Raw genomic sequence first — 23,317 nt, forward strand, 5'->3', positions numbered from 1 at the left:
CAGGCCCCCATTCTTCTTCCTCCAGCCTCAGCCTGCTTCTGACCTCCCCTCCTCTGCATCTCCTGCTGGTGGGGATGCCACTCCCTGCCTGGGCTGATCTGGCCAGGGCTCAGCTGGCACCGGAAGTAGGGAGGTAGGGAGAGAGCTTGGGGGTAGGGAGAGAGGAGTTTTGACTATCCAGTGATTTGCTGGGAGCCTCCTATTTCCTGGATGATCCTGTCTTCTCCCAAACAAAGAAGGGGGGTCTTAGGAGAACCAAGAGTGGGAGTCTGTTCATAGAAAAAATTAGAAGGTCTAGACACTGGGCTTGCTGTCCCTAGAACCAAGAGAAACATTAGCATTCTAACTCTACAGAGGGCCAGCAACTGGGTAGACCCATGACCAAGGCAGTGTTTCCATAACCAGAGAGACCGGGCGCAACAAGCCAGAGAATCTCCAGATGAAGCTGTTTTTCTGCCGGTAAACACCAGACTGGTTTGTACCCAGCTGTCCAAATCTAGATACCTTCTGTCTTGGAAATTACAGCTGGAGTGGGGTGATTCTGGGCTGACCCACGTGGGCTGAGCTGCTTTCCTCAGCTGCCTCCGCTCTTGGGGAAGCAGCCCCCGCAGGCCGAGCAGCCAGGGGAGGGGTGACAGCAGAGGCCGTGTCCAGGCCTGGTGTCTGGTTGGTCATGGTCTACTTATTCTGTGATGGACAGGTCCGTCAAAGTCCCGACCTTGCTCTTACCTGCAGGATCAAGCCTAGGACACGCATCCCCCTTCAGTGGTGAAGCAAGAATGTGTGTGTGAATGCGTGTAAGGGAGCACTACCTCGGTGCCTTGGACCGAGTGTGGACAGAAGGAATGCAACTTGCCTTCAGTAATTCTCCCTGGAGCATTTAGGGAGTAGCTCCTACATGTCAGTCATGGGTACTGGAGAAACAGGGACAAAGGATGCCGTCTCTGCCCTCAAGAAGCTTCAGTGTAGAGTGTAGGGCGTGAGGCAGACCAGGAGCCTGGTCATAACGCCCCATATGCAGTGAGCACAGTGTTACAGGGCGCCATTGGGTGCCTGGATTCCCTGCTTTGCGTTTGGCCACCTCTGTGGTCCACTCGGCAGATAATTCCTGGGCCTTTTCCCTGCATGTAGCTCCGCACAGGGCATGAGGGGGAATAAATGGTGGCACCTCCCTCATGGAGTTTATGGTCTAGTGGGAGGGGAAACCTAGTTCTAGCCAAGTTCTGGACAAAATACAGAGCTGAACAGAGATCGTGTGTGTGCAGTGAGTAGAGCAGTGACTTCTACCAGAAACATTTCAAAAGGAGGTGGTTTTGAGGCTGAGCTGTGAGAAGGAAGGACCTCTGCCCCTGCCCTCAGCCCCTTCATTCACTGGGTCATCAGCTGCCTCCTGCGTCTAGGTGGGCAGGGACAAGCTGTCCCCTGCCCCCTTCATTCACTGGGTCATTAGCTGCCTCCTGCGTCTAGGTGGGCAGGGACAAGCTGTCCCCTGCTTCGCCCCCATTGGGACTTGGAGCTTTTGTCCTTAGGCTCTTCCTGTACTCAGGGATGCTGCAGGGCCAGTCTGGGATACAGGATGGCAAGGAGCCCTGGCAGGTAGGTGAGGGAGCTCCACAGGCAAGTTTCAACGAGAGCCTGAGTCAGGTTGCCATCTGGAGCAGGAAAAGCCTGCGGTAGCCAGGCTATAAAGTGGTAAGGGTCTGTCTTCAGAGGGATAGTCCTTCCAGGGGTAGAGAGGGCCCCAGTGGTGAGTGGGAGTTCATGAGAGTCATCAGCTGGGAAGAAACATCAGGGCTTGCTGAGCTCAGACCTCAGCGAAATGTCAGGCGCGCCACCGAAATACACCTGGTGTGGTCATGCTGCCGGGAGTGTAAAATGAACTGATCTCTTTCTTTGGAGGGTCTTCTGCTGTTACCAGTCTGTGTTCTAAAGGACCACGCCCTTTCACCCAGAAATTCCACTTCTAGTAGCTTGTCCTGTGGAAGCACTGGCACAGATGCAGGAGCACGTGTGTGTGCGAATGTTCCTTGGTGCTGTGTTTGGGCCGGCCAAAAAGAGGCCTCAGCCTGAATGCCCAGCAGTTGGGGGGGAAGGGGAGGTGTATTATAATAACACGAAGGGACGAGGCCGGCTGTACAAAGCCGTGGGAAAAAAGGTGGTCGAGAGTATTTTGCTGAAGAGAAAAAGCAAGCTGCAAAGGATCCTGTTCTTAGATGTAAGGAACGGTCTGCGCAAACACGTACCGATGTACGTACGACGGCTAGCCGTGGACGCTTGTCCATCTATTGAACAAGAGCTTACTTCCCCTGCGGTGACAGGAGGCAGAGAGGAGCCTTCCACTTTGCATCCCACCCACGTCCAGCTTTCTGGACAAGCGTGCACTCTTTTTGTGACTTTTAAGAATTGGCGCACATTTTCCCAAAGGAAATGGAATGTGACCAAAAGCGTCCCCAGCAGGCTAGCCAGAGGCGCGTGTGTTCCCTAGGAGCTGAACAGGACCTGCCGGGCCATGCAGCAGCGCATCGTGGAACTCATCTCCCGCGTGTCCAACGAGGAGGTCACTGAGGAGCTGCTGCACGTCAACGATGACCTCAACAACGTCTTCCTCCGCTACGAGAGGTGGGGGTTAGGGCCCTTCTTCTCCCTGGGAAAGGCTGGTGCCCTGGCAGAGGGATTTCTTTCCTCAACAATGGAGAGAGGGGGAGGGAGAGATTAGAGTTGGAAAACGGTCATCAGAGATGCTAATGTGTTCCCCGGCTGACTGGGAAAATGCTTCTCCGGTTCTCCTGGGAACCGGGCCGGCTGGGCGGAAGGTGACGTGGGGAATTCGGCTCTGCCCTTTGCAAGCCTCAGGCCGCCCAGCCTTCCCCAGTACCCCCAGCCCCTGGAGGGTGGGGAGGGCAGGGCCCCAGAGCTTCGCACCTGCTCCTTTGAAGATCCTTTGAGTTTGAAAAGGATTAAGGGGGGGGGGCGGGGGGGATTCTTTACTAAGGAAAAAAGATTTCCTCTTTCCCATCTTTAAAAAAAGAAGAAAAAGATTTTTCCCTCCCTTTGCAAATGTCAGTGTGTCTAGAGTGTTCCAAAGAAGGCAGGGTGTAAGTGCCGGATGCTGCTGCTTAGGGAAACACACACACACACACACACACACACACACACACACTCACATGCGTACATACACGTTCATTTGAGTTCTTTCTGCAGCCAAATCATTTTTGGATTTGAGGTAACCAACTTGAAAATTCTTTTCCTTTTCCAAAGCCTCCCCCGGGAATAGCAGTTGTCAATAGGAGGTAATGGCAGGTACAGCTCCCATATCACTCCGGTGCCTGTACCTTGGGCTTCCCCCCAGTGAAGGCACCAGAAAGCACCTTGACCAGGCCAACCTTCTCCTAAGTCTGAGGCCCTCGGGGACATGGGGCCCTGGCATCAGTTAGGGTCAGTGTGACAGATAACTTGCATCTAGGGGACTTCGAGGGTGATTTTGCTCTGGGTGTCCCAGCCCTGGGCCTCGTCTCAGCTTTGACTGTGATAGTAGGGATGGGGCGGGGGGTGGTCCTTTGTCCATCTACAGACAAAGAAACCTCTGCAGTAAGAATGTGGAGCTACCCAGGAGCCTCGTGTGTCTGTTGGAGATGAGGAGCAGATCTGGGGTGCCTCAACTCCCAGCCCGAGACCCCTCGGTTTTGTCATGTGGTTCTGGTTTCTCTACTTTGAATGGGCGTGGCCTTTCACCTGTTAAACCCATTTCAGCCCCTCCTAGGATAGGAAGACGGGCTAAAGTGGGCATTTTCCCGAGTCTACCATGCCCAGTCTGACCACAAATTCAGAAGCAAAGCCTGGGCCAGCAGCCCTGAGGTACCATTCTGGCTTGAGACCTTTTGATAAGACTAATCGTCCCTCGAAGATGGTGGGGGAAAGGTACCCCAGGATTAGAAACTTTTCCTTCTCCTTATAGGCCATGGCTCATAAAAACACACAAATCTTTCTTGAGACCACAGTGGATACACATCGCCTAACCAGATGGTCCTTCCTGGGGATCACTGGTCACCAGGCACAGACCCCAGCCAGTGGGGAGACCTATGTGGAAGGACAGCAGATCTCCATAAACCCTGCTGTCTCTAGCCTCTGTCTGGAGAAAGGCTCTTAGCTACTGCTTTGCCTATGACGTTTTGGAACTCTTAAGTGCAAGGGCAGCCTACACACGTGCCTCACAATTGCTCTTGTGTTCCCACCTGGTGTGAGAGTGACTTGGGTATGCCACAGGAGAGGCTCACTGTGGTCACTCCAAGCTGAGTCCCATCCTCAGCTACTGGGGAGTCTTCTGGCCCTGCCAGGGGCCTGTGCTTGTCTTCCTCCTCTGGCTGTCTGCCCTGTGTGCACCCCTTTCCACCAGCAAGCTGAGCTGGGGGCATTTTAGCGACACAGGCTAATCACTCCTAGTGCGGCTCTGTGAAATAGGGAGGGGGCTGCGCGTCTCTCCTGGCTTTGCAAATAGACCTCTGAGCATCCCCCAGGTAAAGTGGTTGGCCCAGCCACCCCCTCTAGGGGCAAGAGGGGCACTCTGGGCCCAGGATGTGAGGGGACAGCTGGGAAAGCTTTTGGTCCCCTGGATGTGCCAACCAGCACCTTCCTCCCTCCCCTCAGCCGGCTTGTGGGTGAGCCTGGAGGCTGGTTCTCCTCCAGGGCAGCGCCCCCTATGGAGGAAGGCGTGGTGAAGTTGTGTGTGGGGAGATCCACTTTCCCTGGTCCCCAGGTGGCCCCGATTGGTCTCCTTTCCTGGAGGCTCTGTCCCCAGGAGCTCTTCACGGGACCAGGGAGCATCACTGTGCCACGTCATGGCCCTTACTCTGCTTTCCCTTCCCCATTAGGTTCGAACGATACAGGTCAGGCCGATCAGTTCAAAATGCCAGTAACGGAGTAAGTATTTCTTCAGAATTCTCTCATTTCCAGAGGCTGGGAGGCCTATCTCCATTCTGTCTCACCTTTGGTTTTTCTAATTGGGACTTCAATATTTGAGCAATTAGGGGCGCCTGGCTGGCTCCGTCTGTAGAGCGAGCGACTCTTGATCTCGGGGTCATGAGTTCAAGCACCGCATTGGGGGTAGAGTTTACTTAAAAAAGAAAAAAAAAAAGAGCAAGTTCAGGGCGCCTGGGTGGTTCTGTTGGTTAAGCGTCTCACTTTGGCTTGGGTTACCATCTCGCGGTTCATGAGTTCGAGCCCTGCATCTAGGTCTGTGCTGGCAGTTTGGAGCCTGCTTGAGATTCTTTCTCTCCCTGTCTCCTTCTCTCTGCCCCTCCCCCCCCCATTTGTTTGTGTGTGTGCCCTTTTTTTCTCTCTCTCTCAATACATAAATAAGCTTCAGAAAAAAAAAGTACAGAGCAAGCTCTGGTTGGTGGGAGACTGAGGAAGAGCTAACAGGCACATTCCTGGCAGGAGGGTGGCAAAGAAGCCCCAAGTTACAGCTCCTGGGACAGTGACTGTCCTGGTGGCTGGTTCAGCCCTGCCTCCTTTGGTGGGGGGAGGAGCCAATGCAGAGCTCACTAACAGCCAGGCCCACCATGGACCCTTGAAGTTCCCTGAAACCCAGGTGAGGGAGACTGCCTTGTTCCTGTATTGGGGAAACGTCGATGCTTTTCCTCGGGGACCATGCACGATGCCTGCTGGCTTTGGAGCCCAGCACCAGGGCTCCGAGGCTCACCGCTGTCTTCTGCTCTGGCAGGTACTGAACGAAGTGACCGAAGACAACTTAATAGACCTGGGGCCGGGGTCTCCAGCTGTGGTGAGCCCAATGGTGGGGAACACGGCACCCCCATCTTCTCTCTCCTCCCAGCTTGCAGGCTTGGGTAAGTGTCTCATAGGAACAAAGAGGGTCTCCTTTGCAGGCCACTTCGTAATTGTGAGTCTGGGCTGAGGGTCCATTTCTCTCTCTCTGTTGGAAGTCCCAGAGAGAGCATTTTGAGGAATCCGTGGGAAAGTGTATTCCTGAGGCCTGGCCAATTGTACCATTTTTAGTTCATGACTCTTGTCCCTAAACTTAAAAGTTTAAACCTGTGTTGGAAAGAAGGGGTGGAGGGAGTTCCAAGGAACAGGAAGTTGTTTGCTTTAAAAGAAAGGTAGCTGCTGTGTTTTATCTGGAATATTCCATGTGGTTAAAGTGATTGTCTTCTCAATATAAATTAGGCCAAGGATGGCAAATAGGTTTTAGCTCATTGGCTACTTGGGACACAGGCCTAAGAAGGATGCTGAAGCCACATCAGAGCTTGGAAGATGAGTCTGTAGTTGATTGGTAATGTCTGCCACAGACTTGGAAGTAGGAAGCGATGACACTGATAACATTGGCTCTCCTTGAACTAACATCAGCCTAAAGTGCTCCACTGCCTGAAACCTAAAACAAAAGAAACTCACCACTTTTCCACTTCTCTGTTTGAAAGTGTGTATATGATTCTAGATGCTGCAAATACACTGGACGATACGAATCTATAACAAAATGACAGTATTGAAATAATAATGCATGGCCCTTGCAAAATTCTGTCTTGCTTTTTTCTGTTTCCTTTTTTTTTCTTAGTATTTCTCTTTATACCTTTATTCCATTTCAGTCAAACAGGGTTTTTATTTAGCGGCCTGTCAGTTACTATAATCCTGGCTTCTCGGCATCTCTTATATTTGTAGCTACTGTTTTTCTTTTGGAACAGATTTCTCTGCCTTGAATCCATCCAGCATATGGCCACCATATTTAAAATCCAAAATTCAAACTGAATTCTGCTGTCTTCCTTCTTTTCTTTTTTTGAATGTTTATTTATTTTTGAGAGAGAGGGAGAGAGAGAGAGGGAGACAGGATCGGAAGGGGGCTCTGCACTGAGAGCAGAGAGTCTGATGCGGGGCTCGAAATCACAAACTGTGAGATCATGACCTGAGCTAAAGTTGGACACGTAACTGATGAGCCACCCAGGTGCCCTAGCTGCCTTCCTTCTAGTGTTCAGTCTCTGTCCACAAGCATTTTTCATTTCACACACCCTGGACTTCAGGTTCTGTACCTTGGTACTTACCTTTCCCCCTTCTCCCTGCAGCAGAGTCCACTTGGCCTTCAAGCCCCACTGTTGGGTCAGTTTTGAGTCTTTTCCAGGGTCTCAAGCTAGGTACTGGTATTGTCTGGCTGGCTCCCACCTACTCACTGCGCTCCTTTAGGCCTAGGACCATGTCAGATTCAGTTTGGTGCACGCAGGAGCTGGCTCTGAACGTGGTGGGTGCCTGCAAAATATTTGTCCAGTAAATACATGACCCAGGCCCTTAGATATCCTGACAGAGTTAGTGAGGCACGCACTGGTCAGAGAATTGTGGGAAATCTGCAGGGGTACTGGCCCTGGGCCCCTCCCTACTGCCAGCAGTCTCGCTTCCATTCATGAGGACTCTTTGCCCACCTTGAGTAGCCTGGGGGTGGGTGAGGGTCCGTGGCTTTTCTGTCCCCCATCTGGGTCCCACCGTGGCTCCTCCTGCATGTGGTGGGCTGGGAGTGCAGAGGAGAGGCCTATGTTCCCCCTGCCTGACCCCGAACTCTAACCTGCCCACTGGCTTCCTAACTTGGGGATCCTTCATTAAGCCCACGGGCCACATTTTATTCTCACCCTACCCTCCTTTATTTTGTTGCCGCAGACTTGGGGACAGAGAGCGTCAGTGGCACCCTCAGTTCACTCCAGCAGTGTAATCCCCGTGATGGCTTTGACATGTTTGCCCAGACGAGAGGGAACTCCTTGGCCGAGCAACGCAAGACGTATGTGGGGACCGTTTCAGTGGCTCTCGGAAGGTATTGGGGGAGGATTGATCCAGGCCTGGTCACAGGCCAACACAAAGACGCCTTTTATTTAGCAGATCCAGGACTGCCAAGAACGTTGAAATATGGCTGCGAAGACTTGGCAATAGGCACAGATTTTGAATGAACACCACCCCCCCCCCCAACCCCCACCTCCCCGCCTTGGGGTTGATTGTAGTCGGATCTCTCCCATCCGCAAGAGAGTGCTCCTCATTCTCTCTGCTCCCTGTGCTGCTGCTGAAGAGGAACTAGGAGCTAGGAGGGTGCAACCGGGCAGGGCCTAGCAGCATGGTTTTCCTGCCCGAGTGTGTGGGCAGAGGCTTCCCTGACGGCAGCTCTGGCCAGGATAAGCCATGTGAAACTGGGGAAATTGATCCTAAAATAGACACCGTCCCCCGCATCTCAGGGAGGCATGCTTGGAGCTTCTTGTTCAGCCTTAAGGCAGGCAGGTGCTTTCCTGGAGCCCAGCACCTCAGCTTTCTGAGTCCCATGCTCAGGCATCAACAAGTTGACCAGAAACCCAAGGCTGCCATGCACCTCTCACCAGCACAAGTTGCTTTTAACAGCAAAAGAGGTCAGAATGCAGAGGGAGAGAACCTCCACGGTCAGTGACAGACCCCAATCCCGGACCGTGAGACCACCTTCCTTGTCAGATGCTACCGAGGCTGCCGCTTCTGAAATAATATTACTTGCAGCGTCAGGGCACTTCTGACGTCCCGTCACTGGGCTTTAGAGATGCCCTGGTATTGTTACTTGAGAGGAACAATGAGGTGTATGGTGTCCCAGACCCCAGAGGAAATGAGGGGCTGAGCCAGTGCTGGGACCGTAGCCTCCGCCCGAAGGCCAAGTCTGCGGGAAACTAGAAAGTGATTATAGGTCACCGCCGTGTCCCCTGGGAACACTGGGGTGGGTACTGACTGCTTGCGTTGCTTGTCTCCAGGGTAACCTACGAGGACCCCCAGGCTGTTGGAGGACTCGCTTCTGCACTAGACAGTCGGAAACAGAGCTCCGAAGTGGTAGGTCTTTCACCCTGTTTACATGCCCAGAGTCCTCCGGAGGGAAAGTCGGGCAGCGTCGTAAAGCTGGCGGGGTAATGAAGCAGAAGCTGGGTTGCATGGAGGGCAGGGCACACTGGGGGAGACGGGCGTGAGAGCACTGTGTTGCCTCATTGCGTCCTCACTCCAGCCCGTGGGTGATGCCCACCCAGTCAGCTTTCCCATGAAGCCCAGAGCCAGACGGGCCCAGAGAAGGGACAGCACGCTCTGGGCACCGAGTGTGGATGGCAAGTGGGGGTCCGTCCTAGGAGGTCCAGCTCCACAGCCCCTTGTCTTCCTACCTTGATGGCCCTGAGCTCTCAGGGCGCAGGTCTCCTACAGCCAGATAGGGCCTCTTCCCAAATGTTACACAGCCCTGGGGGTGGGCAGTGCTCCGACAAAATAACGGCCCTTACAAGGAAGGGAAATGCTCACCTGAGCCGCATCTCTGCTGATCATTTGTAGTTGGCCTAGAGAAGCAGTACCAACCCACTAGAAGGCAGCTGATGGGCAGGATTTGTCTGGGGATCTGGGGCTGGGGGAGGGAGGAGCAGTGGGTGGAGGCCAGGAGGGTGCTCTGGGCAGCTCCGTGTCTGGAAGGAGCACGGCTAAAGGCAGAGGTGCTTGGAAGTGGAGGGTGGTGGTTGTTTGAGCCCCAGATGGCAGCTGTGGATTCTGTACGATTTCAGGTCACTGCAGGGGAAAGGATTTGTGTCTTAATGCTTCTCATGAGATCGTACCCCTTTTCGCCTAGGAATGCGTGTGGCTGTGTGTGAATGAGCGTCTGTTTGCAGGGACGGGGAGGGGGAGAGCTGTGGGGATAAGGGCCCCGGAACGGCTGGACCTCTTGTCAGGGTCCCCCAGCTGGGTTAGAAAGGAGCAGTGCTCATCTGCCCACTGGACGGGGAGGTTTGCTTCAGAACAACGGTTCTTGGGCTCCTGCAGCCCCTGTCCAAATGGGCCCAGGCAGGCAGCAGTCTGCAGCCTGGTTTCTGGAAGAAGGTTCACCCTGGGGAAGGGACTTGTTCCTCTCTTCTGGCTCAGCCAACTGGGTGTGAGGGGTGTGCGGCCCTCTGCACTGGCCACTAGGGGGCACAGAAGAGCCAGCCCAACTGCCTCGGGTCTCAGCACCCTGCCTTTCCACCCCTGGGACCCGGACTCCCCAAATCTGCGTAGTGGTCGTGGCTCCATTTCTCCCATTACTTAGAATGTGTCCCCCCGAACCGAGAGAGGGTGTTAGGAGGGCCCACCACCGGGCTGAGGCCACCAGCACACTGCCAGGTGAGGACATTTCCTCCTGGCCCACCCTGACCTGGCCTGTAGCTCTGTCCCTCAGCCAGGCCAACTTGGTTTGCTTCCCACTCCGTCCCCAGGGCCTGCCCCCATCCGTGCCAGGGTGTGCCACCTCTGCTGTTCTTAGTGCTTAGGCCTGGATCCAAGCTCAGGAGATGTGGCCAGCCTCCCGCCCTTCACCCTTTGGGCGTGTGGCTTGGCCCATCTCCCTGTTTTCAAAGATCTTGATGACTCCAGCATGTTTTCCACCTGATGGCAGGCAGATTACTTTCATGTTTACTGCTCGATGAGGGGAAGCAGGGCTTGTGGTGCCTGTGTGCCTGTGTCCGTCTGTGTGAGTATATGTATATCCCTGTCTGTGTGCGCGTCTGTGTCTTCGTATATGTGTGTGCGCACACCCTCACTCACATGCATCTTGAGGCCAGTATTTCAGCTCATGATGTTCCATATCCTAAACTGTACCGACCTGGATACGAGAACTGGGCCAAAGGAGAAATTAAGAACACAGTGAAGGGGAGAAAATTGTATAGCCACACCTCCACAGTGCAATCCAATCAGAAGTCTTAACTTTAAATACCTTTGTGACTTCAGAAAGAGCAGTATGCCCAAATTCAGTGTTCAAGTTAAGAGTTTGGAAAAAGAACACCCAAGGAACTGAGAAGGAGGGAAAAAAAAAAAAAAAAGCAGAAATAACTTAGAAAAAAAAAGGAGAAATGATTTGGTAAAAGCTGGCTCTTTGAAAAGTTGACCCTTTGCCAATTCCGAGAGCCCTAATCAGGAGAAGCGGCCGTGGCCAGCCTTCTGTGACCTCGTGGAGATTTTCCCAGTGTGTGGGAATAGTTGGCATGAGTTTGTGTTACCCTGTTGGGATTTTTGGTTACTAAACTTCTCTTCTCTTTTCCAGAAAGGTAAGGGGGACATGCTGGAGGGGGGCGGGGGCAGTGGGTCACATCTCCTTACGTGACAAAAGATCAACTCTCAACAGTGACTTTTCCATTTCCATGATATATATACTGTTGCTTTCTTTATCCTGGGTCTTGCTGTGACTTTTCTTTCTGGGACTTTTCTGTCCTCGGCCCAGAAGAGAGGTAAAGGTGGGGACTCTGACCTGGAGCCCATAGACAGCTGGCTCATAACCCAAGGAATGGTGAGAGGTCACCAGCTGAGCCGAGCCCCCTGTCTACCCCAGCGCTTACCTGTGTCACCTGCTGAGCCCTTGTGAGTCAGACAGTACAAGGCCATTCTCTCCTAATGACTGGATGCCAAATTTCCCCCTGCCAAAATGTCTTCTTGTGTTTGTACAATCTCCTTCAGCCACAGACTTTCAGTCCTAGAAATGCCTCTGGTTTTCTGCTAAGGTCCGTGCCCCTGGGCCTTAAGGGTCTGGGACATTTGTGGAAGTGAGGGGAGGGCCCTCTCCCTCCTTTTACTGTCTCTGGAGCTCTCGGCAGTATTCGCTTTTCCAGGATGAGCACAAGTTACTGTGGCTTTTGCTTATTGTTAGGAGGGGACATTTCTAAGAGAACAGACTCAAAAGCACCTGATCAATTGGAGAAGCCCCCTCCAGCCTCTAGATCTGGCAGTCCTAGTCTGATGGGTTTTTATAATGGAGTAAATGTGTGCCCACTACGTCCCCCAGAAGAATTTGAGACATCTTAAACACACAAACACAATAGAACAGAATAAAAAGAAGACAAAGCCAGGGGAGTTGAATATCATCAACACAGTTCTCATCAAGTAGAGCTTTTCTGCCACAGAGACCCGAGTGGGCCTCTCCTGCCTCATCTGATCAGGTAGGTGGCCCTGAGTCTGCTACAGAGAGAGAGGGTGACCTCGTTCCAGGCCACTTGCCTCGGCGTGATGATTACACTCCTAATGAAGCCACCGTCCTCGCCTAGCACCTCTAACGTAGAGACCAAAGGTCTGTGCGTGCGTGCGTGTGTGGCAGGGCTGGAGCAGGAGAGGGTGCACAGAGGGAGGGACGATAGAAGCAGTCAGGCATCAGCCTCCGGGGTGGAGCCAGGCAGACACTAGACACATACTGGGGAAGAAGCGTAACCGACCCCTGGAACCCGGGCCAGGCTGTGGCCGGCGGAGGGGCGTTCAGGCAGGCCAGCATGTCTGAGGCTGTAGGTGGCACGGCAGGGGTCACCTGTCTGAGCAAGGTGTGGCCAACATGCAATGGCCGCAGAGAGCCATCAGAATCGAGGGGGTGGGGGTATCTTCCTACCACCCCAGCTTGGAGCTAGGGACCTTCGCACAGCCACGCTCGGGTGGGGCCAGCCTTCCTCCGTCTGTCAGCAGCAGGCACTTCATACTGCTCTTTTCCAGCACGCGACCCCAAAGCCATTCTTAGAGACCCAGGCTTCTCCGGGCCCCTCATTTACTTCAGAGACAGGCTAGGGCTGTGGTCCTCCTGTGTGGGTGACCTTAGAGCGGGACTCCTGGAGACCATGTCCACTCCAGTTCCAAATTGGGAGGATCCAGCCGTGTGTCCTTGTGCCCGTTAATCCTGCGAAAAAGGATACTGCCCAAACAAACTACCCTGAGTGTGGCATTAGCAGCTGGTGGTGGCACCTGCCTCTGCCCACACAAGATCCCCTCCCCACCCCGCCCCCCACTAGAGCTCCAGTCTCCCAACTTTCCAGAAACAAACCCAACTAACAGCTAACCTGGTATCTCACCTGCCTGACTGCAGTGTTTTTTTTTTTTTTCTTTTAAACAATGTATATTAATTGCTTTGCCTTATTTCCCATAGTGTAGAAGCCCTGAGTCCTTCCAAACCCCCAAGTGCAAATTCTTTACTTGGAAACTTTTTGTACTATTGAGTAAGGCTGAAGGGCTTTTAGGCTGCTGCTCATGTTTGGGGGGACCATGTTGTAGGGAGGATTTCTCAGTTCTCGTGAAATAGCACACCTGAGCTCTTCAGAAAGTGTTCCTGTTGCGTTGTAAATCAGACTCTGAGGTTTCCCCATGGGTTGGGGGCCGTGAAATGGGCCTGTGCTCTCCCGGGACTTCAGGGGTCTAGACTTCCAACACCACGGTTGACAATACCAGATTCATTACCGGTTGAAGAGACCCCTGAGCAGCGTCATGAGCCGCTCTGCCTGGAGACTGCTGGGAAATTGCCCCCCCCCCACCTCCGCCCCCGGCCATAAGCAGGATGCAGCCAGAAAGATCCCCTGAGAAGAACGAGCGTCGGTCCCAACAAGAGCAGAAGTAGGTTAGTAGTAGGAGTGTGCTACGGCCCAAGCCCACGCATGGAGGGGTGCCGTAATCCGGTCCGGCAGACCCCCGACACAGCAAGCCCAGAGTCACAAATAGCACTGGCTGTGGCCGAGCCGGTGGCACCACTGCCCCCCACCTGCCGCCCCCTAAGTGGAGCCAAGTGAGGGTCAGCGCACGGCAGACAGCTCACCCAGCGCCCACGTCAACATCTGCCACTTCTGGCCCCCGACACGCCGCTTTCTCTTTGGACCCTGAAGATGGGCAGGCGCGTCTCACCGTTGCCTCAGCCAAGCCAGCCCCGTATGCGCCGGCCTTTATTGGAGGGTGGTCCTGTGCCAGCTGTCTCTTATTTTTTTTTACTTCGCGTCTTCTTCCCTTTCTGTCTGCCTCCCCCAACACACTCCTCTTCAGACCCTTGGATTAGCCTTCAGCCTTCAATCGTTGCCCAAGAAGGTGCTCTAACCGTGGCATGTCAGAGGCCACAGTCTCTTAGGGATCAGCTGGGCCAGGCTTCATCTGACGGATGAGAACACTGAGGCCTCCCAGGGGCTTGGTGACATGCCCAACGCCACGGGGCAGTGACAGAGTCCAGTGCCCTCTTGGCTGGCCAAGGCCTCTCCCTTCCCTTCCATCGGCATGGACGAGGGAGCTTCCTCGTCCCTCCCAGTTTCTGTAGTTCCTGTTTGGAGAGCAGTGTGCACGTTTAGTCTGTCTGGTGGCATCCACATTATTAGAAGGAACTTTACCCCAGTGCTACGCTCAAGGCATTGATTTACCAGGGTAGGAGGTGTATATAGGTAAGTTACTGTGTGCAACCACAAGCAGGTCAACCCTTGCCCTGTGTTGTATAAGCTTTACTGTTAGCTCTCCCCCTAGTTCCAGGGAGATTCCGGCCCTGAGGCCAAGTGCCTTTCATACTGGAAGGAGTCAATTCCGATCGTTCATGATATTCCTGGTTTCTGAATTAGAAAACAGAAACCCTGACCTGGAAGTTAAGGGGCTCGGAGTCCTGTGGGGTGAAAACTAAATAGAACCTAGCCATCACGCCACTTCTCTGATGGGGAGACTGAGGCCAAGAACTGCCCAAGCCCCCCTCTCCCTGCTCTGCCTCTTTACCCAAAGTCCTGAGGCTTCTTAGGACAGCAGAGACTCCAGGGCTCCTGAGTGAAGAAAGAAGCAAGTCCAGAAAAAAGTGATATGCTCCAGGGATCTGACTAGCCCAGCCCAGCCGACCCATCGCCCAGTGCTCTGTCATCAGCCTGGCTCCTGGGGCTTTGCCTGGAGGATGCCCTTCCATAAACACACTACTTATTTGGAGAAATCTGAAAGGGGGAAGAAAAGCGTTCCCATGATCCAGCTTTTGGGAAATTTTTGTTTTTGAGGGGGTGAGGAGTTTCTCAGATGTCAGTATTTGTTTTCTGAGCGTGCTGGCTTTCAAGATTAATCCTCAAAGAAGAAAACTGGAGCGTGATACCCAGCCTCGAGGGACTTAATTTTGAGCAGTAACAAAAATATTGTAAAGCCGTATCAGAAGGTTTAAGACCCATGACCCCTTAGTGGCTGTTTTTCAAGCTTCTGCAGCACATTGGAAAGCTCTACCCATCGAACCTCCATTTCTCCTCGATAGACTGAAGCTGGGTGGGTATAAGAAAGCCCAGCACACACTCCCAACAACTGTGGTTGGCCATGTTTTTTTCTCTTTGGAGATGCCGCTAACTTTCCAAGCTTTTGTTTCTGGGAACTTGGCGTGGCGCGCATCCTCCCAGAGGCCAGGCGTTCTGACTTAAAAGCATCAAGATAATGAAAATTGGCATCTTCTGTCACAGGAACATGTCAAGACAGAAGTCCTGCCGGCAAGCGTAAAATTAGCAGATCGCACTCCGCGTGCCTTTACTGCTTTCTTTTCGATGGAGGAGGTGGGTGCTGCCTTAGGTGCTGTTAGCACATCCACGCTGGGCATCTGTGCCCTCTGGAATGAGAATCCTGTGCTCCTTGTCCCTAGGAGTCATTTCAGGGTGATTTGAACTCCTTGACGTTTTTTTCATTCCAACACGAGATTCCCAGTAAGTCAAAGAGCTAAAAGGACAGCGTAGACAGAGTCTTCCTAATCTGATCAAGGGGTGGGCTTGAACCTTTATGAAAATGCGTGTGGGGTGCCCACGCTGGGTCTGTAGTGCGGCACGATATACGTTAAGGCGCTCCAGGTTACCAGAGCGAGGGGGCTGCCAGCCTCGCCAGGTGCGTGTGTGCACGGGACACCTGCTCGGCACACTCGGGCCGCCCTAGGGGCCCTCGCTCTACCTCACACCCCAAACTCTGCCAGCAGCAGGTTTCCGTCTCTAAGGAGCGGCTTGTCCCGTCAGGGCAGGGCTGGGAATAGGAAATCTTTGTTCTTTTCCTTTGTTAAGCTCATGTTATTTTTTTAGATTTGGCAAACACCAAGGCAGTCCTCCCGGTGCTTATTTTAACTGTATTCTTACCCTAGACTGTGACGCTGGGGGGAAACCAGCTATAGACACAGTGCTAGAGAATTTTCTAGAAATAGTGGACTTGTGAGCCGCTATTGCATTCTAGCCAAATGGACGTTTCAGAATCACCTCCCCGGAGGCCTTCCACAGGTGGGCCAGGCATGGAGACTGCTCAGGCACCCATGAGGCATGTCTTTGTTTTCTCGGGACCCAGTCACCCCCACCCCGGCTACCGCTCCCTAGTTCTCAGTTGAACTTTTCTTTGGCTCCCGAAGCGCAGCCAGCCATTGAGAGCTGGGGAGGCAGGGTGAGACTAAAGGAGCCACTGCATTCAGGACTGCTTCGTGATTCTCCCCTGAAGAGACACAAAGACAGCCAAAGCCCCAACGTCGCTTTGGTCATCAAAGCCCCAGCCTTGCCCGCTTGTGTTGGTGGTGAGATGTGCCTGCCTGCTGTCAGCCAGGCCACACCCAGGCCCCGGTGCTCCCCTCCTCCCACTCAGAGACGTACTGGGACACGTTCCGAAATACTTTCAGCGCCCGCCTGACCACCTGCACCCCCTGCTCCGGGCAGACTGCCACCTGGGATCCCCAGTGGCATCAGGGGCTTCCTGGTGTCTCCTCCAGTCACTCCCAGGGGCTGGGCTCAATGGCGGGTAGGCAGGACTCTTCCAAGTGTCCTAACCTGATGAGTTCAAAACCAGCCTGTGGGACCAGCGCATTCCTGAGATGAGAAGGTGTTTTGCAGCCCTGGGCTGAGAGTAGTCAAAAAGTTATCCATTTCAAGAATGCGTACTGCTGCCCTCCCTCCTCCTCTCCCCCCCTGCCCCTCCCCCCCCCCCCCCCCCCCCCCCGCGCCCGCCGGTCAGCCCTGCTTCTTAGAACTGGCCACCTCATTGCTTCCCTCACCTGCCATTTCATGTGTGGCTGCCTTGTGTTGCCCGCGCCTGCTGTGCCAACGTGTTTTTTTGCTCTGTGTACGTTTTGGTTTCGTTCTGGGGTTGCTTTTGACGATTTATTTTGTTCGGTGTTCTGTCTCCCCTCGCCTGGCTGTGGGGCTGCCTGACCCGCTGCTTGCCGCCTCCATAGATCCCCGTTGCGCAGCCCTCTGTCATGGACGACATTGAGGTGTGGCTCAGGACGGACCTGGTGAGACTCGACTTTTCTCTTCTGTGTGTGGGGCGTGGCAAGGCAGAGGTACTTCTGAAGACAGGCCCGGGGCCAGGGGCTGCTCCCCACTGGGGTGGCAGAGGAGGAAAGCCCACTGGGCCCAGCGCACCTGCTGCGGGCGCAGCCCCGGGGCCTCGGCAGGCAGGGCTCTGGCTGGCTCCGAAACCACACACACTTGCCTCCAGTTACTTTTCTGTATCTAGTGTGTGTGTGCTTGGGTTCTTTTGCTTTGGGGTTTTGTTTGGGTTTTGGGGGGATTTTGTGGGTTTTATTTTTATTTTTTCTTTTTCACTGTAAACTGTATACACAGAGATGAGCCAGGTGTGTTTTTTTGTTTTTTTGTGGGGTTTTTTTGGTTGGTGTTTTTGCTTTTGTTTTTGTTCTTGTTTTTTTTTTTATTTTTTACTTGTCATCCCACTTCCCCAGTATGTTCTGGTATCCTGGATTTAAAAGAACCCTTACCCTCGAGACTGTTGTCTCTACCCGCAGAGCTAGGACAGGAAGGTGAGAACATCACGCAGCTGCAGATGGCAGCAGGTCCCAGGAAAGGGAGGGCTGCAGGGGCTGGTCCCTCCTTCTGCTGCTTACAAAGCACGTTCCCTCTCAGGCGGCTGCAGGGGAGGCAGAGTGGGGGTTGCTGGCCAGGGGGGCTGACAAAGAAATGCACTCTGGGAGGGGAAGTGGCTTGCCCAAGGTCATGGGCTGGGCAGATTCTCCCTTAGTCCTAGAGACTCCTCATCTCTTGTTCCTAGCTGCCACCTCTTCAGGGGACCTTGTCCCCAGAGCAGAGCATCGTTAACCACAGGACTGGCCTGGCTGGCAGTGGGTTGCCGACTTGGCCCCCTTCTGTACTAGGGTAGGGCCTCCCACTGCTCCGGGCCACCTCCCCACAAGGCCAGGCTTTCTGAAGACACTCATTGCCCAGCGAGGCAGGCACCCAGGTGCCATGCCAGGGGAGGAAGAAAACACCTCATATTTTTCCCAAGGGAATGCCTGGAAAAGAACTAGCTCTCGTCACAGAGACAAAGCAGGAAGGAGCAAGGCCCTCACCTCATGGGGCAGGGGGGGCGGGGAGCCCAAGGTTCAGAAAGGGGGAGGGACCTGTCTGACAAGGCTGAGCAGATCAGTGGCAGGGCCAGGAAGGAAGCCACGTCTCCTGGCTGAGCCCAAGGCCCTGTCCGCTTCCCCATCCAGCTCCCTTCCCTATCACTGTGCAGTAAGTTCCCAGTGACCACTGCGTTCTCCAAACAGAAATCAAGTCCTATCCGCTGTCATCGTTAAGAGCTCTCCGAGCTCCCATGGCTTCTCAGGAACCGGCAGCAGGTGACGGAATCTGGGCCACAGGAGGCCGTGGGACATGGCTTCTGGCCGGACAGCGCTTTACTGCCAAATACTGCTTGGTATCCGGCCCTGTGCCATGGACTTCATGGCTCTGTCCCTTCCAGGCCTCATGCGGTTCCCAGCTGTTGGCATGGACAGCGGGTTCCCAGAGTCCTGTGGCTGCTGAGTGAAGGAGCACCTGAGGGGGGTCCTGGGCACGCGCGCAGCTCAGCCTCCTCCTTGGGGCCCTGCTCTGGGAGTGTCACTGGGTGGCCAGAGGCCTGCTGTGGTCCTGCCCGTAGCTTTAAACCCAGAGAACCGGCCTGCACCTTTTTTTGGATTTTTCTTTCTGCTTCTTCTGGGGGATCAAAGCCTAGAACTATGGAGTTTGGGGTGGTTTTATTTTTGCTTTCTAGAAAAGAAAAGTTTCCGTGTCTTCAGTAAGACAAGCAGTATTTTACTGTCACAGAGCTCTGGGCACGGGGAATGGGGGGTTTGGCCCAGGCTGGGCCCTAATACTGCTCTCTCTGCTCCTCCCACAGAAGGGCGACGACCTGGAAGAGGGCGTCACAAGTGAAGGTATGACTGGGCCAGCACCTTGACAGCTCCCCACCTTCTGTTGGCTACCCCTGCCCCAGACTCTTGAGGTGCATGGGGGCCGGCACCCCCACTGTCTTAGAGCCTCCACTGCCAGCGTATCTCCCGGTGCCCATCCTTGCTTGGCCTGGCCTCCTGGGCCAGGGGCTTCTCTGCTCTGTCCCAGCCAGGCCCCGTGCTGACGAGGGAAGTGTCAGGACATGTGACTTTAAGAAGGTCACAGAGCTAGTGAATAGTAGGTCCCAATTGCCATCCCAGGTCAGCGTGACCCCCAGATCTGCAAGCCTAATCAGTTTGTCCCTACCCCCGAATTCTTAATCTAGCAGAGAGACAAGACATGCTGTGCAGTCCACAGGGCTGCATAGGGAACTCATCGGGCCTGGCGTTCTGGGACCCCACTTCTGGGGGGCCAGTGGATGACGGGTCGGGTAGGGAAGTTCCCATCAAGGTCCTCCAACCCCCCCATCTCGCCCTCTCCTTCTCTCCCCTGCTCCTCCTGTCTCCCCCACTCCCTGCCACTCTCCCCTCTGCACTGCCTCCTCCCTGCTTTGCCAGACCATCTGGTCAGACCCCCTCCACTGGCAGAACCTTGCTTGGAGGATGAGCATAGGGTAGGGGGATGTTCTCTGCCAAGTTTAAGTGGGGACTTGCCCCTCCAACTTTCCCTGCCCTGCCTCCAGTGCTGATCTGGTGCATGGAAAAGCCCCAACTTAGAGGGGTGGGGCTGGAATCATACCTGCCCCTTCCCCCTGTACCATCTGCGGGTAGCCAGGCTTCCTGCTTGCCCTGGAGGCGGCAGAGGGGGGAATCAAGCCTGGGTCTCTGGGCAGCAGACGGCCCAGAAGCACCCCTAGCTCTGGCTGGCTGCTCCCCTGCCGCTCCCTGCCTCCCTCCTTCCCTGGCAGGCAGCCCAGGCTAGTGTGCTGAGGGTGGGGACAGTGAATGGGGCTCCGAGGGGAGCAGGTGAGATGTGGTGGTTAGAGCCTCACTGTGGGCCTAGCCTCCTACCAACGCTGCCCCTTGCCCTGGTTTTGTATTGCAGAATTCGATAAATTCCTCGAAGAAAGAGCCAAAGCTGCTGAAATGGTTCCCAACCTCCCCTCGCCCCCAGGGGAGGCCCCGGCCCCGGCCCCGGCCCCAGCCTCAAACCCCTCCGGTCGGAAGAAGCCTGAGCGGTCAGAGGATGCCCTCTTTGCCCTGTGAGCTGTTCTGCGGTTCGGCTCTCCACATGGCAGGTCACTCCTTATTCCCCCGGTCCACACTAGGCACTGGCCACTCCTCCCATCCCCAGTCCTCACTCGGTCCTGTGCTGCTGTGTCTCCATGGAAACGCCACTGTGTTTGCTCCCAGGCCTCCCACTAGTCAGGACCAGCTTTAGCCACCTTCTTCTCTCTGGGTGGTGGGACAGCATCGATGCAGCCAGAGGCTCTCTTCCCCTGCCCCCGCCCCTCTGGCCCACAGGCTCCCTCTACCCATGTGTCCTCCCCAGAAGAACAGGCAGTGGGACCCAGCCCCAGGCAGGGCAGTCCCCGTGGGACCGTTTCCTGAGGAGACACCTGGACTGCCTTTCCTCCGGTTTCTGCCCACAGAGAAGGGGGTTCCACCCCAGCCCCTCCCCCCCCCCCCCCCCCGTGCCCTGCCCCTACCTGACTCAGTGGGTCTCCTTGGACCGGCCTACGCTCCCATGCCCCTGTTCCAGAAAGGGCTTGTCTGCACCTGTGGGCTTGGTCTCCCTCCCTGGAATGCTGCTCCCTGACGCGTGTCACCTTGTGGCACTTGGCGTGCTCGGCACTTTAGAAGGCTCTGTGGGTGCCCTTGTGTGAGGCTTCTCACCCTCTTGACCCTCTCTCCATCGCTCAGCTGCTAACCCAGGCCCACGCCAGGCTGGCTTAGCAGCTGAGCCTGGGAGCGAGGGGTCCCCGGTGGACCCAGGGAGAGGGAGAGCCAAAGGCAGTTGCAAAGACGGCACGCGACCCATGGATGATGGTCACGAGGCACACGGGTTAGCTCTTGCAGAGATGACACAACCGTAAACCAAACTGCCCCACGTCCCCATCTGTGGAGGGGCCCGCCCGGGGAGGAATTGCTCTGGCTGCTTGGGAAAGCTTGGTGGGCTTGTGAGCACACCAGGCTCGGGGCTTTGGCCTGGTCCGTGGCAGCCTCTGTGCCTCTACCTCCAGGGCCCAGGAGCAGATGGCTCTGCACCCTATTTGGAGATCCAGTGACCAAGGGGCTGGAGTGACCCTAGGGTCCCTGTACTGCTCCTTGGTGTGGTCTCCGCTTCCTCCACAGAACGTCCTGACAGCCTGCCCTCTCCCCGCCCCCAACCCCCCTTGCTGCTGATTTGTACCCTCTCTCCAAGCCAACCTAGAAGACTGAGAGCTAGGGGTTGAGGACACCTGCTCCCGCCACTGGGTGTCTCCTGGCCGTGGGCAGGACGCTCAGGCTCGGTGCGGTCCAGGGGGCAGCCCGCCCCGCCCCTGTGCCGCGGTTGGCCAGGAAAAGAAAAATGCTGCAGCAGCTGCTCCGAGCCCGCCCGTGAGTCCCCGGGGCCCAGGTCAGTGTTCCAGAAGGTGCTGCCCAGGTATCGGGGGCAGACGTGTTCCCGAGCCGTGGCGTGGCCAGCCCTTCCCACCTGGCAGCCGGAGTGGGGTCAAGAGGCCGGGCTGGGCGCAGGCCAACACCAGTGCCTCGGGCTCTGGAAGAAGCATTTAGGCCCACGGCCCAGCACCTCTGGTGGAGAGCGAGGCGCTGCCTAGCCCAGAACCCTGTGCCCTGGTCCGGGGTCTGGCTGGGGGCCCTCCTGGCAGGACCAGCCGGGGGGGTGTCACACTCCCGATTCCTCAGAGGACGTGCAGGAAACTCCCCCTCAGAGATCAGAGCTCAGCCAGCCTGACTCCAGCCCTGCCCTCCCTGGCAGCCAGTGCCACGCCTCTGCTGTCCCCCCTCACCCCGACCCCACCCCTCGGTCCTCTCCTCCTCTTGTCAACATTGCTCACAGGCAGAGCCCCCTGAGGTCTGCCTATTTGGACGTTAGGAAGTCTTAAGTCAGCTGGCTTGACGTGAGCTGCCAAGAAGGTGGCTGGGATGGTCCGATTATACCTAGCGACCCAGCTAGTACCCTCCAGCGGCCTGGAGCGCTGGTCTCTGTGAGGGCCAGGGGCCCGTCCCTCCGCGGCCAAGCCCCGCAGCCTCTGAGGGAAGAGCCAGCGTCCCCGCCTTGTGGAAAGAGACGTCCCCCCAAGAGCAGGAGCCTGAAGGGCCCAAGGGGAGAGGAGGCTCCTGGCAGGGAGTAAAGCCGAGGCCTGTGTCTGCCTGGGGGAGAACCCAGCACAGCTGCTCTTAGTACCCACAGTCCAGAGCTGCCCCCCAACTCCAGGCAGGGCTTGGAGAGTCCTGGCCGCCCCTGGGCGGCAGATGGTGATGGAGCTTGTGGGCTGGCAGGAAGGCACTGGCTCACACCGGGGGAGAGCCCCCTGCCTTCCCGGCCTGCAGCTGCCCTTCCTGTTGACAAGTCCCGTCCAGAGGCAGCCTGCCCCTACCTGGAGGCTGAGGTGACACATGCGTGAGGCCCGCGCAAAAAGCCAAGCAGGGGCCCAGGTGGCCTTAAGGGGGTGCTGCTCAGCCCTTCCTATCCTGCGGCCCGCAGGCACCCTAGGCCACTCAACCACTGGTTCCCTTCCATGTGGGGAGTACAGCTCCCAGGCTCCCTGCTTGGGGAAGGGAGCCGAGCTCCGGCAGGAAAGCTGGCCAGTGCCTACCCCCCCGGGAGAGTGAGACCCTCACGAGCCACCAGCCGCTCCACAAGTGTTAGAAATCACAGATACAGTATGTACTTAATTACACTAAATTATTGCTGGGATTCCTTATAAGCACTAATTATACCTGATTATAGGTTAAAATATTTATTTTGTCAAAATATTTTCTTGGGAATGTGTTTAACCTTTTCTGTGTTCGTTGTGTGCTGAGATGAGAAAACTAACCATTTCTTCCTGCCTACTTTTGTGGCCAGTGGGCAGCTGACCCAGGGCACACTAGTGGGCTTTGGGCCAGCCTGGCCCAGAGCAGTCCCTGCCTGGGAGCCCCCCCTCCCAGGGACTGAGCAGGCCAATTGGGGCCAGGCCGAGAGGTGACCCGCCTGCTTATCAGCCGGCACGGGACAAGGGGTCTCTGAGCTGAAAGGGCTTGATGCTGGCTGGGGCCGGAGGGAAGGGTGACTTCGTCCGTGGTCCGTCCTGTCTTTCTGTTTTGTCAGCCCCATCGGTGTGAGTGACCGGGCCATCTGCCTTGGCTCACTGCCCTTCCCTTCCTCCCCCTGGGGTCCAGAGCAAGGGGGCCTGGGGAGGTGTGGGGCCCTCACTGTCACTCAGGGCCTCCCACAGGGAGAGTGGTGGCAAGGGC

At 55.6% G+C, this 23,317-nt stretch overlaps 1 protein-coding gene across 6 annotated transcripts in view; it reads left to right on the forward strand.

The window, feature by feature from the left end:
- The window catches only part of TOM1L2 (target of myb1 like 2 membrane trafficking protein), a 119,548-nt gene extending 96,277 nt beyond the window's left edge, over window positions 1–23,271 (forward strand). For 2 of the 6 annotated variants that reach the window (XM_015079574.3, XM_027047344.2), the window contains 9 exons: window positions 2,486–2,619; window positions 4,869–4,917; window positions 5,720–5,843; window positions 7,651–7,768; window positions 8,748–8,823; window positions 11,216–11,281; window positions 16,919–16,978; window positions 18,862–18,898; window positions 19,959–23,271. In XM_015079574.3, the coding sequence (XP_014935060.2) occupies window positions 2,486–2,619; window positions 4,869–4,917; window positions 5,720–5,843; window positions 7,651–7,768; window positions 8,748–8,823; window positions 11,216–11,281; window positions 16,919–16,978; window positions 18,862–18,898; window positions 19,959–20,119 (825 nt within the window). In that variant the 3' untranslated portion in view covers window positions 20,120–23,271. Of the gene's footprint in view, window positions 1–2,485; window positions 2,620–4,868; window positions 4,918–5,719; window positions 5,844–7,650; window positions 7,769–8,747; window positions 8,824–11,215; window positions 11,353–16,918; window positions 16,979–18,861; window positions 18,899–19,958 lie in introns of all 6 variants that reach the window. The other 4 variants (XM_015079575.3, XM_053212445.1, XM_027047341.2 and 1 more) reach the window with 4 other exon arrangements.
- Window positions 23,272–23,317: the final 46 nt, after the last annotated feature.

This window comes from Acinonyx jubatus, chromosome E1, assembly GCF_027475565.1.
Source record: "Acinonyx jubatus isolate Ajub_Pintada_27869175 chromosome E1, VMU_Ajub_asm_v1.0, whole genome shotgun sequence".
Lineage (NCBI taxonomy): Eukaryota > Metazoa > Chordata > Mammalia > Carnivora > Felidae > Acinonyx > Acinonyx jubatus.